At 41.7% G+C, this 16,280-nt stretch overlaps 2 protein-coding genes across 12 annotated transcripts in view; one reads left to right on the forward strand and one right to left on the reverse strand.

Annotated features, from left to right (window-relative positions):
- The window catches only part of XYLB (xylulokinase), a 134,708-nt gene extending 133,362 nt beyond the window's left edge, over window positions 1-1,346 (reverse strand). For all 11 annotated transcript variants that reach the window (XR_002435424.1, XR_002435423.1, XR_002435422.1 and 8 more), the window contains exon 1: window positions 1,167-1,346. Coding sequence is in view for 6 of the 11 variants with exons in the window: in XM_021387898.1 (XP_021243573.1) it covers window positions 1,167-1,211 (45 nt within the window). In the remaining 5 variants the exon portion in view is untranslated. The remainder of the gene's footprint in view (window positions 1-1,166) is intronic.
- C2H9orf152 (chromosome 2 C9orf152 homolog) lies at window positions 1,346-15,410 on the forward strand. Its single transcript, XM_021387908.1, has 4 exons — window positions 1,346-1,446; window positions 7,398-7,448; window positions 9,732-9,869; window positions 14,310-15,410. The coding sequence occupies exons 3-4, from the start codon at window positions 9,785-9,787 to the stop codon at window positions 14,867-14,869; spliced, it is 645 nt and encodes a 214-aa protein (XP_021243583.1). The 5' UTR covers window positions 1,346-1,446; window positions 7,398-7,448; window positions 9,732-9,784; the 3' UTR covers window positions 14,870-15,410.

Here is a 16,280-nt window from a genome sequence, read left to right on the forward strand (position 1 = left end):
TGACCACGTCCCTCAGTGCCACATTTCCACAGTTCTGGAACACCTTCAGGATCAGGGACTCCACCACCTCCCTGGGCAGCCTGTGCCAGTGCATTGTCACGCTTTCAGAGTAGAAGCTTTTCCTAATATCCAACCTGAACCTCCTCTGACACAACTTGAGGCCATCAACTCTCATCCTATCACTGTTACCTGGGAGCAGAGACCAACCCCCACCTCACCACAACCTCCTTTCAGGGAGTTGGAGAGAACTATGAGGTCTCCCCCGAGCCTCCTCTTCTGTAGACTGAACCACCCCAGCTCCCTCAGCTGCACTCTATCACACTTGTGCTCCAGACCCCTCAGAGCTCCCCTGCCCTTCTCTGGACACCCTTCAGGGCCTCAATGTCTTATAATGAGGGGCCCAACGCCGAATGCAGCACTCGAGGTGCTGCCTCACCAGTGCCAGTACTACAGAGGGACGATCACCCCCTGCCGGCTGCACTCTCTCTCTGATACAAGCCTGGATGCCTTTGACTTTGGCCACCCGAGCACGCTGCTGGTTCCCGTCCAGCCAGCTGCCAGCTAACACCCTCAGGTCCTTTTCCTGAAGGGAGGGTGTAAACAGATGGAGCCAGGCGCTTTCACCACAAGAGGCAGCGGCACAAACGGGAGCACAGGAGGTTCCCCTGAGCACCGGGCAGCACTGTCACAGAGCCCAGAGAGATGCCTGAGAGGCCGTGGGGTCTCCTTGGAGATCTCCAAAAGCCGCCTGGCCGCGGGGCCGGGCACGCTGCTGGGTGGGAGCTCCTCGGAGGAGCCGGCCTGAGGAATGCAGCCTGCTCCGGATGCGCAGGCTGCAGCTTCAGACAAGCAGCAGCAGCACAACGCTAAAAGAGGTGGTCCAAGAACGTGCTTGTGCAGGCAGACGGAGGCACGCAGAACGCCGGGCGGACACGGCAGCCCGTGCTCTACAGCGGGCACCGAGAGGCGGTACTCCCGCCGCGGGAACAGGAAGCGCCGAGCTCGCCGGGGAGCAGCCCGGGGCGGCGGGCACGGCCCCTTGCAGAGCTGGCAGCGGGGCAGCCGGCCCCAGCCCGCAGCCATCTCTCAGCCCCCGGGAAGCAGCAGCGGAGCCGCCTCGGGAGGGAGGGAGGAAGACATGGGACGGAGGGAAGCGGCCGCGGTACCTGCTGCGTGCTGAAATCCCATCCCAAGAAGCAGGGGGCGGCCATGACGAGCCCGGCCGGGCAGGGAAGGGGCGGCCTCAAGGCCGGCCTTCCCCCGGAACGGAGCTCCGCGGGGCTGACGGTGGCTGAGGCCCCACGCACCGCAGCGGCCGCTTAAAGGTGAACCCGAGTTAATAAGTGCTCAGCTGCGGCTGGGTAAGCAGCGTCAGGTGCGGTGAGTCTGCAATCAGGAAGGGTCCAGCTGAAGAAAGCCGAAGCGCCGATCCATCTGAAAGTGAAGGTGTGTGTGTCCCGTAGTCGCCCAGTTTGTAGTTACACTTCTTTAAAGCAGAGGGATTCCAGTGGCTGGTGCTGGTGGGGTTCCCCTGTCCACAAGGAGCGCGTGCTGGGTGGACCTTGCTGCATATTTCCTATAAATAAGGAAGAGATGGAGTTGGAAGGCTTGAAATGCTGCAGTTTTCCATGTACAGCTACTCACAAAAAAATAAAAATACATTAAGTCAGTCCTAAAGAAAGCCACAGGAATGATAAATAACTTCTGAAAGAGACAGTTTTTAAAACGAGAGAAGGTGCTAGTTGTGAAAAAGGGAACAGTAGTTAATAAATACATAAAACAATCCTGTGAGAATGTAAGAATCCATGATATCCTTCAGCAAAGAGATCGTTCAGTGGTATTTCACTCAGCAGTCTGACCTTGCTTTAAACAGCACAGCAAAGTTACAGGATTGGGATAACAACCCTAGTGTTATCAAACCTCCTTAAATTTGGAACAACAGTGCAAGACAACAGTATGGAATAATCCATAAGGATTCCACAAGGACAGAATGGGAAAGTTAGTTATGCTACTTTTCCTGTTCAGGGCTTTCTAACAAAAATTGGGATGTTCCCAGAACCTCACTCTGTCACACATCATCCCATCAGGTCAGCATTCTCTCAGATTTAGTAGTTTGTGTATGGAAAATTGGCATTGCTGCTGTCCTTTCTGTGTTAAAGCTTATGCTGGGATTCACTGCCATAACCTCTAAAATTGTCTCTTGAAAGCAAACAAGGATTAGAGCTGTGCAGTTACCTGTGAAGTGGCATTCATGCGCCATTGATGTTTTGGTACTGACAAGTCCAAAATTTCCTGAGAGCATGGACAAAATGTCAAATGCCAGATTAACAGTTTGAGGCAGAGCAAAGATTAATCACTCAAGGCACGTATAGTAAAGTAAAGGAAAAAGAAGGCTTCTTCCCCTATTCCTATAAACCACTTTCTGCAGTTATGCACAAACCTGGCATGACAAAGGAGCAATACTTCAATGTTTCACTAGGCCTCTGGCTGTTCTGGTAAATTTTAACTACTAAGCTAACTAATAATATTGATTTCCCCCCCCCCCCCACTTCCCCCCCTCCCAATAGTCAACTTCATCCCACTTTCATTTCAGTTCACTGTAAAACAAATGATTTAAAATGTATTCCACACACAGGGATATTTCACATTTTATTCTTTGAGTTTCTAGATCTCAGTTTTACCCTGATACAAAGTTAGATATATATGCATTCTTCAGCTTTACAAAGGTGTGCAGGCAACACAGAAGTCATGCAAAATAGAACAGGCAAACTCTCAAAACCAGTGCCAGCCTAACTACTGTGCTTCAGTATCATCCCATCATCTAATACGTTCAGCAAACTAGCTAACAGCTAGACCAGACCTTTGTTTGATACAAATTGATACATAATGACTGCAGTCCAGTCCTGATGAATGTGGGTTACATAATTAAACGGTAGGTGAAAATATTCATACCTCCATAGGAAAAGTTCAGGAGCAGCTTCAAAGCTACCCATCCTTTCGCTGCCAGCAGATTTTGGGCTTCTAGCTACTTAAGTAGCTGGACAGCCAAATATTCTCAGTTCCAAGCAAGTACTTCACATTTGTACATCAACAGAGACAGCACTGCACATAGTGCAGGTGCACAGCTGATATCTCTGCAACCAAAGCAGCCCATGTTAGACCTAGCATTGTTAGGCTTGGTGGCACAGCTGTTCTTTTCCCTACAAGGAATCTTGTGGGTCTTTAATTAGCCACAGAAACATCAAAGTGTACTATGTTGGGTCAAATAAATTTCTGCCTATTTGCCAGCTACTCTGACAGTCATATGCAGTGCTGCTAATTAAGTGGGAGAACGTCTACAATGTTAAGTTCCATGTAATGCAACCAGAATATACCACCTTCAGAAAAGAAAAACTCAGTGTGAGCACTAGAGCTTCCTTCTGGAAAGACACCCAAACAACTGTAATTCTGTAAAGGTCATCCCTTTTCTACTGAGCACTGCTGGTATTATCACAAGTTTCAGCAATGTTCAACCAAGTACTGATAAATACTACAGTGCCATAAATTAAAATACAAAGTTGCTGTTCTTTGTAATGAGATGACACCATAACATCAAAGAAGTTTTCCTTTCTGTAAATATGCACTTATCTACCAAAGTTACTTTTGCACTTGACTTTATGGTAACAATTGTCTATTCATACTTCCAAACATTGTGGAGAACCTCATCTTTCACTCTGCAAGAATAAATACTTGTTGTTTAAAAGTAACGTATCAAGACTGTTATCCACTGTAATTTTACCGATTGTAGTGTGAATGGGCAAAAGTTTAAGACAAAGACCCAGCAGAAGCCCTTTGAATGAGTTCCACTGTAGGAAGCCCAAAGCAGTTGTTATATTGGGACTGAAGACATTCCTTATTTAGGTGTAGAAATTATTCCACAGTCTTATTAGAAGATTTAGTTCTTGGCACATGTATATTCAAACTCCCAGGTATTGGACTGCATTAACTAATTAAGGCTCATTAAGAGGCCACCCCTCATGAAGAATATGCACAGGATTTCATATAATAGCCTATGAATGCACAGGAACAATGGGTACATGCAAAGAATTTAATGATGGCATAGCTGCACAGTCTGTTGGTTATAATGTCACTTTCATGTGCATTGGTCAGGTCGGAGCCTGTATTTAATCACGTACATAAAATCCCCCAATTTCATTTCTACTGATTTCAACAGGACCTGATGACTTCAGTAGGCACTGAATCAGACACCATGGAATTGTTTCTGGTTTTACAGATGTAATTTCATTGACTTCAGTTAGGCTACTAGTGATTGTGAAGTGCAGAACAAATTCCTCATGAGATCTCTGCATGGAAGTGAAGGATGTTTCTGAATAGCAAATTATTTTTAGGACACTTTCCTCTGTACAGATTTCAAGTCTACATTCACTCCACAATAGTGCTAGTACTTAACCATCCTCTTTGGAGGACTATCTTAACCACAGTCATTTGCAAGGCTTATTAAAACTTACCCACCTGGCAGATTTCTTTCAAGAGGAATACTGAAGTGGTTTGTGTCCTAAAGCCCAAAAGCAAGATGTTGTCATCCAGATAAAATTTTTCATTAACAACAGATTAACCAGTTCTTTCGTGCTGTATCTGATTCTTATCACATTCCACTTACAGATAAGTACATTTTATTGATTAAAAACAATCAAGGGTAAATTAATTCCTACTCAAACAATGCCTTAAATGGAAAAAGAGCCAAGCCTCGCACTTCTTAGCGCTATCCAGCAAGAATGAAAATGAAAAATCAAGAATAAATCAAAATCATGTAGTTTACAAGTGGAAAAAAAAAGCAAGGCAGAAAATTTATATAGCTTATCCAATTATTTTTATATCTTATTTGAAATTGGAACTTCTCCCTAGTTCCCCTATGCAAGGTGGCTGTCACTCACAGAGCTGTAACCACTGTAACTCCATGGGCAGGAAACACCCTGAGAAACAGCTTGTATAGAAAATACACTTACAGAGCAGTACCACGTATATAAACTCTGATTATCAGTAAGTGGAATTTAAGACATCCATAGACTCAAGGAAACTTCAGTGAATTTCCAAAATCCTCAAGGCCTATTCATGAAGGCAATTCACTTCCATCTCATCCTCTTCTCGTGGACAGCTGTATAATGTCAAAATCATAGAATCCTTTGAGTTGGAAGGGGCCCCTAAAGGCCATCTGGTCCAACCCTGCAATGAACAGGGACACCTAAAGCACCATCAGGTGCTCAGAGCCCCATCCAGCCTGACCTTGGGTGTCTCCAGACTAAAACTAACCATCCTGTTTATCATACTACTTTAAGAAACCCTAAAACTAAGGGGAAACAGCAAGGAAAGATGTCAGGCTTCATCTGTTTAAAATGTCTACAATGTAAATAACTTCACTTTCTTCTTTGACTTGCCTCTGCACATGGTCACTCACAAAAGGGCATCTCAGGAGTTCTCAGTGGACAATGAAAACAAAGCCACAAAATGAACAACAAATCCCAACCCTAAGTTTTGGATGCTGACTGTTCAGAGAGAGAGAGATTCCAGTCCTGCTCATGCAGACAACCAACTAGTAAAGACCGTGATCTAGCGATTTTGCTCTGTTAGTACAAAGCAAAGCTTGGCATTTTAAATTACTTTCTATAGCAGCTAACATTCCAAAGGAAAGTTAATTAATTCTCAGCACCAATAGAGTCAAAACAGAAGAACAGAGGTTTTTAAATGCTGATTGTGCCAGACAAAAAAATACCCCACATACAGGACATCTGCTGCATTTAACTCCTCATCCCCAGCACAACTTATTTTGACTTAGGTGAATCAGGCTGGGCCAGGCTCTGATTCACTTGACTGAGCTGTAGGAGTCCCTGTTCATTGCAGGGGAGTTGGACCAGATAACAATTCAAAGTCCCTTTAAACTCAAATGATTTTATGAATCCAGTGATTTTGGTCTGACTGCTTTTACCACCCACAAAAAGAAACCAAAAACCAAAAGCCATGGTGATTCAGCAAAGGAATCACATAGCACCAAGTTTTCCACGCATGCAGAGCCAGACATGAGAGTTTTAAAGGTGAATCAAAAGGTCAGCGGGTCTAAAGAAACACTGCAAGATCATTCTGTAAACTTGCACCATGGCCTCCTTCATCCCACTGTCATGAATGTGCAGAGAACACCATAAAATGATCTTACATCATTAGAGTCCTGTGCTCTGACTACTTCACCAGTTTCTAACAGCAGTGTGCCTGAAAGCTGTGCTTTTCAATAAAAGATATGTGCCTTTATCAAAAAAAACCTCATTAAAAAGTAAATAATTACTATCGATTCTGCTGGCATTGTCTGGAGCACAAATAAAAACTTCTCTTATTTCTAATGTTTCTTTTTGTTACTAAATTTTCTAACAACGTAATAGTTTCCAACAATTCAAGACTGCGCGTTAATATATATGTCTATAGAAAGCTACAGGCAGGGGATTCTCATAGGCACTTTTATTTTCCTTCTCAGCGCCAGTTAAATCTAGATCTCTGTGTTCTGTCTTTGCAATGCTCACAAGCAGTGTAGGCCACGTGCCTGTAGTTCTCCACATGAGCAATATGAATAACCATATATCCCTCCAGCCCCAGGTGTGCTGTAAAACCCGGAGCTGCTGGAAGTGTATTCAGTCATAGTTCACTGTTAGGAGCATTTTTTAAGTTATCTTTAAATCAACAACGGTTCCTGTAAGATCCTTCAAACATTTTTAGAATACAGAAGTAATTTACTACTCACAAATTAATTAGCATGAGGAAAAATTAGTTGCGTCTTTTTAAATGAGATTTTGCAACCAAGGTCAAGGGCAGTGGGCGTCTATGTCAAGTTCTGAAAACCATTGCTTTTGGACTGCAATATAATCACAAATTTATTTTGCCTCAGGGAAATGAAAAATTGCTTCCATTGTGCGATGGATGAACAGACTTAAGAGAAAATATAGCACTTCAGTGGATAATGAAATTAAAGTCACTCAGATGATGTTTTTAAGAGTTTGTTCAATTAAAGACAAGGCTTTTTTTTTTTTAAACAGAAACCTAATCATGGCAATAAGTTTCCAGAACCTACAGTACTGTTGGGAAATGCACGTAGCAATGCTAAGAAGTGGCTTGGCTGCTTATATTCCTCAGAAACACACAAAGCAAGTTCGGGCCTCTAATGTTTTAGGACTAAGGTGAGCCTACAGTCACACCACACCAATAGTGCCATCTGCTGCATATTTTAAAAGCACACAGTGGTCTGCAGATCCGAGTACCTCAATTTAAAGAGTGAATGATGACCGATTTAAACAAGTCATCATTTCCATTTTGTGTGTATCAAAGACAAATATTTTTTTTTCCTTTTACCTAAACAGGCTGCAGTACAAGGAAGGTGTTCCACTGCAGTATAAGAGCAGAAGCCACAGGTAAGCAATTTGCAAGCTTATGTTAGCGGCGTAACAGGAATTACATCAGCTCACTATACATCAAAACCACAATGCCATTTTCTCTGTGATCCCCTGTATGTTAGATCTGCACCTCATTTTATGAATCATATCCTGGCTGTGACTTATTCACAAACCACACGTATGAATGTGTATATACACACACCTCAATAGCAAAGCATGCACTGCCAAATGCATACAGACACACAAACACGCTCCTCCTGAGGCAGAATCAGGATGCCATGCTCACAGCCGTTCCCTCTAAAGGAAACAAACCACAATGCATAAGGGATGGGCTGAGCAACACAAAAGCTAATCCTGTTCCTGGTTCCCCCGACCTGCTGTACCACCTGCACTCACTCCATTCCACTGGGCAGCTCTTCTCCTTGATTCTGTTTTGTTATTTACCCAAGCAACTGTCTGGAAGGAGGCTGCCCTGCATAGTGCACGTGTAACTAAGCGTGATGGCTTTCCACGAGCCCGAGGCGCTCCTACAGTACAGGTGATTAAAAGTCATAATATTTTCTGTTCAGATAAGAACTTCTCCTTTCAATGCCCTTTGAATGAGAAGAGAGGTGGACATCTTTTAAGACAGAGCGTACATTTCACGTTAAAGGATGGTATCACAGTAATTCTGTCTGCAGCACACACTCGGGTTGTACAAGTCACTTTCTCAGGAGGTCAGAGAGTCACACAGCGTGACTGGAATTTTAAGAAGGTTGGGGAACTTTTATGGCCATTAATAATGTTTGTATTGAATACCAGCACAAACTGCAATGAGATTAATAAAATCTCCTGCCCCAGTGCAGAAACCCACTGCCTGAAGGTCCAAAGGAGGACTCCATGTGCCAACAACTCAGAACACCAGGAAAACAAGGCAGCCTTCTACAGAGCACTAGTGTTTGTCACTACTGAAGGCAGAATATCAAAGCAGATATTCCAAAGCCATAGCACATCAGAACAACTCCTAACACAACACATGCTTTTTCAGGACTCACGAAGGAGAAGCTGACTTGACAAGTATTCAGTGTCTGACAAAGTGTTGTGCTTACTTTTCTTTCTGGTAGGGCAGAACAGGACTGCAGCTGAGCTAGGGAACATGGTTTGCAAGACATATGCATAATAGGAAGGCAAAAGCAATTAAGTGAATAAGTGAATTAAAGCAGATTTACACCTGTGAGCATATTGAGCCTTACCAGAAATGTACGCATGCAACTATGTAGCAAGACTTTTGTCACCTGTGTACACACAACTTCCAAACAGATACCTAAGATCCGCATGTTTTGAACCTGATTCAGTAAATCATTTAGAATGCAAATGAGAGCATAATTTCTGTCAGTAACTGGAGAAACAGAGCATGCAGGCATTCCTTCCACACACTGCCCTTTCACACTGTTCCTGTGCAATGCTTCTCACTGCAAGGAACCTAGCAGATGAACAGATCGACACCATGGCTTAACAGTGTTTCTCCCATGTGGTTCTCTTGGATCCTTGTAATAGCATCGAATGGACCTATTTCAGGGACAGAAACTTGCAGCTCAGCATTCAGACAGTCTCATACTTTAAACTTATAGAAAAAAGACTTTTTTTAATCTTTGCCTCACTGTTACATAAGGCTGTTTTGACTTTGAGCCCAGGAATATTTTTAGCAAGGTTATGAAGGTTGTCAGTCCAGTCCCCACCCTACTGCCCCAAGACGCTGCAACAAGAATGACACTGGATGAAAGTTAAGGAAGGAAAACAGAGAGGATAAGACAAAATACATAAAAAACCTGAAGATTTCCCTGATGGAATTACTGTCTTGGTTAGGTCACCATGGCAGCATCCCCTTAAGAGTTAGCCTTGCTACATAAACCAGTATTATCCAGCCCTTTGTGCACCTGACCGTGTTCAATGAGGTTTTGAATTTCACTGTTTTTTTTGGCAAAGCCTCATGTGTTCACAACCTTAAGTCAACATTAAATCCAACCATAAATCCTGCTATCACCATGAAATCTGTACGCAGGAGCGCAAGGTGTGCTGCAGGAGAGCAAGCTGCCTGAAATCCACAACTTGAGAACAGACAACACCACTTCTGAAAGAAGTTACCAAGTTACCCAACTTAGAAAAGAAAGTTATTTAGTCATTTAGGAAGATTTCAGATGCTTTGATGTGCTTTTTTTTTTGCCAACACAATGAAGGAAATGTCCTGCTTCTGCATGACTTTGTCTTCCTTGTGGGAACAGATGGTAAAGGCTTACAAATACACGACTGGTATTTTTTCAGTGACTCATACCTCAGAGCCACGAGATTCAGATCATCATAAGCAGCCAACCAAGATGGATGTAAGCTTGCTTGAGGAGCAGTATGACCACATAAAACAGAAGCAAAAGCTGCAGTCGCACATTATTGTATTTAAAACAGGTATGCTTGGATTTATAGGAAACAGTGTAAATGCGGATGTTAAAACTTTAACTATTGAATAACTTTTATCTTTGTTCTTTTAATGCTCAGCTTCAAGAGCAGTACAAAGCGTCTACTTTTCTGTCAGTTTAGGTCTTTTATTCATTTCACTGTCAGGCAGTCTTATGGTTCTATCAATCAGTTTCACAGCAGAAAACCCCTATCATCAATTTGAAGTAGATGAATGTATTTGATTAAAGGTTTTACAGGTTTTAAGTTAGGAAAGTAAAACTCTTAATGCTGGTGTTTATTCTTACAGGAGCCACGTACTTCACATCTATCATCAATCTATTTGTGAAATGTACTTCCTCAAATTCTTCTATCAGAACAATCAAATCCTGGGTCTTCTGTCTTTTTTCCCCTTCTTTATCTATGTAACAAAATGCATCCTACAAGACTGTAGGAAGCAATACCAAAATATAGAGCAAAAGTTGGGCATTTGCTTAAAAAACAACTTCTACCATATAACAGTGGGTAACTAAGATATAATCTTGGAACAAAAGGTCCCTTTTTGAAAGCATTTTTAGTGCTTGCAAAACAGAAAAAGAAGTGGCAGTGTATCAGTCATCTTTCTGCCATGCCAGACAGCATTTATAAAACAAACATTCAACTGTTTTGAGGTTTTCAGACAAACTACTGCTTACAACATTGCACTGACATATTTCCATTTACTTTCTAAGCGATATTGAGAATACTAAGTCAATTAATGAAATTGTCTTTAAATGCAATACCAAATATGCAAAACAATTTTAATTCACCTCTGGTGTTAGTGTTTAGCTCAACAAATAGAGAACTTGGGCTATTTCACTGTTCACATTTTACTCTACATTTTTCAGCAGTTCTGGATTTGGGCTGTATCTGACAAGGAGTATCATTAAAACAATAGAAAAACCACATAATTATGAACCATGAAGCATTAACTTCCTCAATATCATTTCATCTAAATGGCTAGAAATGTGAATGTTAAAAAAAGAAGCCTATTTGAGGAAGAAAGGGATGTGAATGCACAAGCTTATTTTATCAGGTATGAAAAGGCAACCAACTTGAAGGCAAAGCAACAATATTAACCAGCTAAAGAAAGGAAGCAGAGGTCTGTATTCCAATGAAAGTCAGATGAAACTTCAGATATAATACACATAATCAGAGCAATTCATTTTTTTCTTTTTGGCCAGGACGCTAATTGAAGATTAAAGAAAAGACACAGTAGGACCACGCAGTTCTGAGAATTTAAGAATTTAGTGGGGCTGGAAGTTCACATACATGTTTTCATATACATGCGCATAGCCCAAAACATTAACAAAAAACAGAACCTATGGCACTGAACTTCTATCTTTAATCAACTTGTGTAGAAAGGGTTAACACTGCTGTGAGAAACAGTTGAGTTCTGTGTCATTAAAGTTAACCTTAAGCATTTCTGTGGTTTGGAACTTGGAAAAACCTATTCTGTAGCTCAGCACTTTGAAGCTGTTACATGCATCAGTTTCCAAGAGGATGTCAGCATGCAATAAACACCACTATAATGAGATAGCACGCTGCCCTACATTCCTTAAGTTACAAGCCTGAGATATCCAGAATTTCCAGCTCATACCACAAAGCACTCCAAGTGTGCATCACTTTTTCATACTGACAGTAATCATTTCCTTGTTCTACCATACCTAGAGGGCAAAATTGTTGCTGAAGGGTTACGGCAACAATAAGACTCTACATGTGCACACAAACCTCAGAGGCCAGAGACATGAGAGTCCATGGTAAAAGATGCCTTCATTCCCTCATAGTCCCAAAAATCCCTGCAAAAAAATCTTTGTTCCATCTAGTAAAACCCTGAATTGCTTCCTGCAGTTAGGCCATCCATCCGTCCATGATGCCACAATGCTTTTGAGCATTGCAAGTTTACGGCACTGCAGTTGGAACGGTAACATCAAGACATCATAAGGACTTCCAGCTCTGCATCTCATTATCTGCCTTATTTGCCAGAGTCATGGAGTTGTGAACCTTCAAACAGAACTTCAGACTCTAACTTTTCTAGGTTTTTCCATTGGTGAGCTAGTAACTGATAAGTCACCTTAAAACAGCTTTCCTCTGGTTTGTCCCCAATACACACAGCCATATTCGTGTTTCTGCCAGTTCCTGATTCTTTGAGAAAAAGGATGACAAGATTTGAAAAGTCACCAGGTAGGGGATAACACAATAGCATATTCATTGTTCATTGGCTAAGAAGAAAAGTAGTGTTTACTTTAGGAATTAAAATAGCATTCAGAGCATGCAGTAACAATGGAGTAAACATTGGCCCTCTGACTACAGAAATGTCTTCCAAGAATTTCCCAAGCCAAACTGAAGTAAGATCAACTTCTGTTAATTCCAAATCTATGATGACAGCGTATGAAAAAGACCAAATGGTAGACAACCTTACTGCAAGGCTATTATGTGCAATTCAAAAGATCTGTCTTTTCTGAAAGACCAAAGATCTAAATCAAGCTTTCTTCAGAAGTTCAGGGAGTGCTGAATGTGTACCACCTCAACAGAGCATGGCTCAGGGCTCCAACATTTCTATTACAGCTCATTGCTCAACTTTGTGTGCTGCATCTGTAGCCAAGGAATCAAATCAAACCTGAACTGAAAACCAGTTCAGACTATTTACCTTGGACTGATGCATTACACTGAACTCTCTGATCAGCTCAAACCAGACCGTAATTCTTCCAGTGACCAGTTCAGATGATTCAAGATAAAACCCGATGTTGCCTATCAACACGAGTTCATCTAAAAGTGCAGTGACGTCCACAAGAACATAAAAAGCTGCACCCCCTGAGAGTCCCTCAGGTCCTCCTTTCTCTTCCCTTTTCTCTCACATGTGTAGAACAAACCCTCCTTTGTAGCCTGGTGTTATGCTGTGCTGTTCTGCAGACCTCCATGCTGCAAACGGACTTTGTGCAGCACTGCAAGTTGAGCTTTATTTCCTGGGAAAAGTCTGGCCGTAAGTCCAGCCATAGCTTTGATTCTCACTGTTCCATGATACAAAACTGTGTGTTCTTATCTCTAAGAATGGCTTTACTTTAATTCTTTTAGTATATTGAACTATATAGACACATGCACAGACACATACGACACATACTCTAAGCTTAGTGTGTGCTTTTCTCTCTCTCCTGATAACACTGCGCAAGAGCAGAAGATGCACATGACTCACTACTGAGCTCATATCAGATCAGCCTTATGTGGCCAACTGAGGGGCAGAGAAAATTCTGTGATACTGTACAGGTGTCACTGCTTTAGTAGTGGGAGCCAAAGACAGCAGCAAAAGCCTCTCCTTAACTGAAGCCCTGTTGTACAGATTCATTTACTGCCAGTGAAACAGCTGCATCTGACATCTTCAGATCGTTTCTTACAAAAATGATATGAAACACTGTTATGAGGATTTTTGCATTCGCTTTTTTTTATGGCAACATCCTATTCCAATTAGTTTCATTTCAAATTCAAAGTTAGAATTCTTTTAAGTGGTTATTCAGATTCCCTGTTTCAAAATGTAATCAGCTCTCTAGGTCTATTTTTTTTTCCACATCAATATACTTCATAATTTGTTCTGACAAAAATACAGTTCCTTTAACTCGACCTCATAAATAAGGTCAGCATTCTGCACAACCTCTACTTTAAAGTATATTTCTAGTAATTAAAGTGCATTTAATTAGTGCTTACAATGTCAACCACACTGTTTCTTTCTCTTTAGCACAATGGTTCAGATTCTATTCATTTTCAAGGCACAGAAGGCCAAACATGTTCAGTAATTTAATAGCTGCTACATCTAATTAAAATAGCATTTGCATTTCTATTTCTAATATCCTAGGCATTTCCAACAGTAACTTTCATATCGCATTAGAAATTAAGCCACAGAGACTGGAAAAAAAGTAATTAAATAATAAATACAAGCCTATATGGTAATTATACTGTGTTAAGAAAAAGAGGAAAGAAATTCAGAATATTTCTTGGTTGCGAATACAAGCTTCAAACAGTATCAAGCAGAACATTTGTGTCTCTCAAATCACAGTACCAACCAACACATTAAGCAAGCCCCTGTTCACCTTAAGAATTTTTGCTTACAAGCGGTTAATTGCTGAAAGTCAATTCTCAATCTGTGTTGTTAATGAGTGTTAGAGTAGCGCTTAGATCAATATTGACTTGATAAATTTCCATTATCATTTAACTGACTCCACGGTAGCATTTATGTCCTCAAACTGAAAAACTGAGCATGAAACACTTCTACTCCGTAATCTGCCATCAAAAGAATTTTCACTGCTCTTGGTCACAGACACCATTCGTCTGGTAAAGCTCTTCAGCTGAGTTCATGCTACAGAAGCTAGACCCTTAATTTCTGCCACAACAATAAAGTGCATATATGCATTTCCCTTGCAGGTGAGCATGAATCTGTTCTCCCAGAAACAATGGTCAACGCTGTTTTAATTAATAAAAAAGTCAGAAATCCAAAGTCATTTACAGAACATGTCCCTGTCAGAAAGGTCAGCCTGGAGGTGACCAGCAACGGCACTGTACATGACAGCTCACCCTGGCGTACACACCTGGGAATTCACCGCCTCGCACAAGCTCCTTGTAAGAAAGTTCCCTGGAATCTTTCGAACTGCAGGAATGAACCGTGCAGTTTTGACAATCAGAGACTGATTTCCAAAGAAAATGGCACGCTGCAACAGAAGGAATTAGAAGAAGGGAGTGAACTAGCCATGCTCAGCTCAAGCACGTTGAACAGTTTCAGCAAAGAGAACGGCAGCACCATCTCAGGAAGTTGCCAAAAGCCTGCTCTGAAGTCAGACACTTCAGCAGTTTGGATGCATCACCATATTTCCTCTACAAAATACATGCCAGCTTGCCACAAGTTAGACTTTTATCCTTTCCCTAATAAAAAAGCACCCAGAATTTCAGAAGCAGCAAGGAGGCTCGGATTATATGTCTCACAGTGAAGACGCTCAGTAATAAAGTTGAGTCAAACATTTGAGTAAAACTTAGAACAGCAAAATAGCATTCCTAGTCACTGTGAGCAACCTGCTGAAGGTCTCCTATTAGCCAAGGAAGATCTTCACTAAATAAACTGTTGCTGTACAGTATTATCTAAAGTGAGTTGTTGTAAGGAAGATGCTGGACTGTAACAAGAGCTCACCTTTATTATTCCAGATATTGAAGCAATTTTGGGGGGCTCTGTTTTCAGGTTACTCATTTAGAAACAAAGACTGCATCACAACAACATCTGAAATATCTGAGAGCTACAGCAAACATTAGCAAAACTGCTGATGAAGCAACAAGGCTGAATTTCAATATGGTATCATTTGACTAGACAATAAACAAATGAGCAATGAAACAGTACTGAAGGTGATTCATACACTTAATATGATTTCATAGTTGTCTTCTCTCAAAAAGAAAAGGATATTCATTATAATTTTCAATATATGTATTTCTAAAAGCAATTAATAAAATCTTTGCTCGCAGCTCTTAATGTTTTAATGGGACACAGTAAGTAGCACGTTTTTCTTATATATAAATCCTATAAAAATACATTGTTGACTCCCTTCTGCACCCAGTATTTCATCAAAGAACCGAACTCTGAAATAATTATTTCATTCCCCAATACCCTGTATCAACACACCTTCCTTGTCAGAAGTACAATGCACCTCTCTCCTGCTACAACTGTATGAACTCAAAGGAAATACAACCATTTCATCTGCACAAAAGATAACTGTAGCAGTACATGCTTTTATAGATACAGCTTAACATTTGCTGTTACAGCACAACTACATCACAAACCCAGAAAGCATTTTTTTTTTTTTCTTCAAGAAAGTAATTATCGCAAGACTTCAAGAGGCCCATGCCTGTAGCAATGCATGCAATTGTGGTGGCCAAAGTGCAGTACCTGGCACCTGTTAAGCCTCACACAACTGGCTTCAGCACAGATATCCAGCCTGTCCAGATCCTTGCGTAGGGCCTTCCTACGCTCAGGAAGAGCAACGCTTTCTCCCACCTTGGTGCCATCTGCAAACTTACTGAGCATGCACTCAATCCCCCTGTCCAGATCATCAATAAAGATATTAAACAGGGCTGCCCCCAGTACTGCTGTCTGGAGAATACCACTCTGGACAACTCCATTCACTGCCATTCTCTGGATCTGGCCAGAAGAGCCAATGCTTCCTTCACAGGAGATTCATAGCTGTAAGTGTTGAATCACAGAATGGTTTGAGTTGAAAGGGATGTTAAAGCTCACTCAGCTCCAACCCCTACCATAGGCAGGGACACCTCCCACTAGACCAGATCCCTAGCCCTGTATGGATGGTGCATTCACAGCTTCTCTGGGCAGCCCGTGACAGTGCCTCACCACCCTCA

Source organism: Numida meleagris, chromosome 2, assembly GCF_002078875.1.
Source record: "Numida meleagris isolate 19003 breed g44 Domestic line chromosome 2, NumMel1.0, whole genome shotgun sequence".
NCBI classification, from domain to species: domain Eukaryota; kingdom Metazoa; phylum Chordata; class Aves; order Galliformes; family Numididae; genus Numida; species Numida meleagris.

Excerpts from the sequence above, each read along its gene's own strand:
- C2H9orf152 (XM_021387908.1), top strand. The coding sequence starts at position 9,785 with ATGGATGTAAGCTTGCTTGAGGAGCAGTATGACCACATAAAACAGAAG. Across the intron at positions 9,870-14,309 it reads CATTATTGTATTTAAAACAG|GTGAGCATGAATCTGTTCTC; the intron begins GTATGCTTGGAT and ends TTTCCCTTGCAG.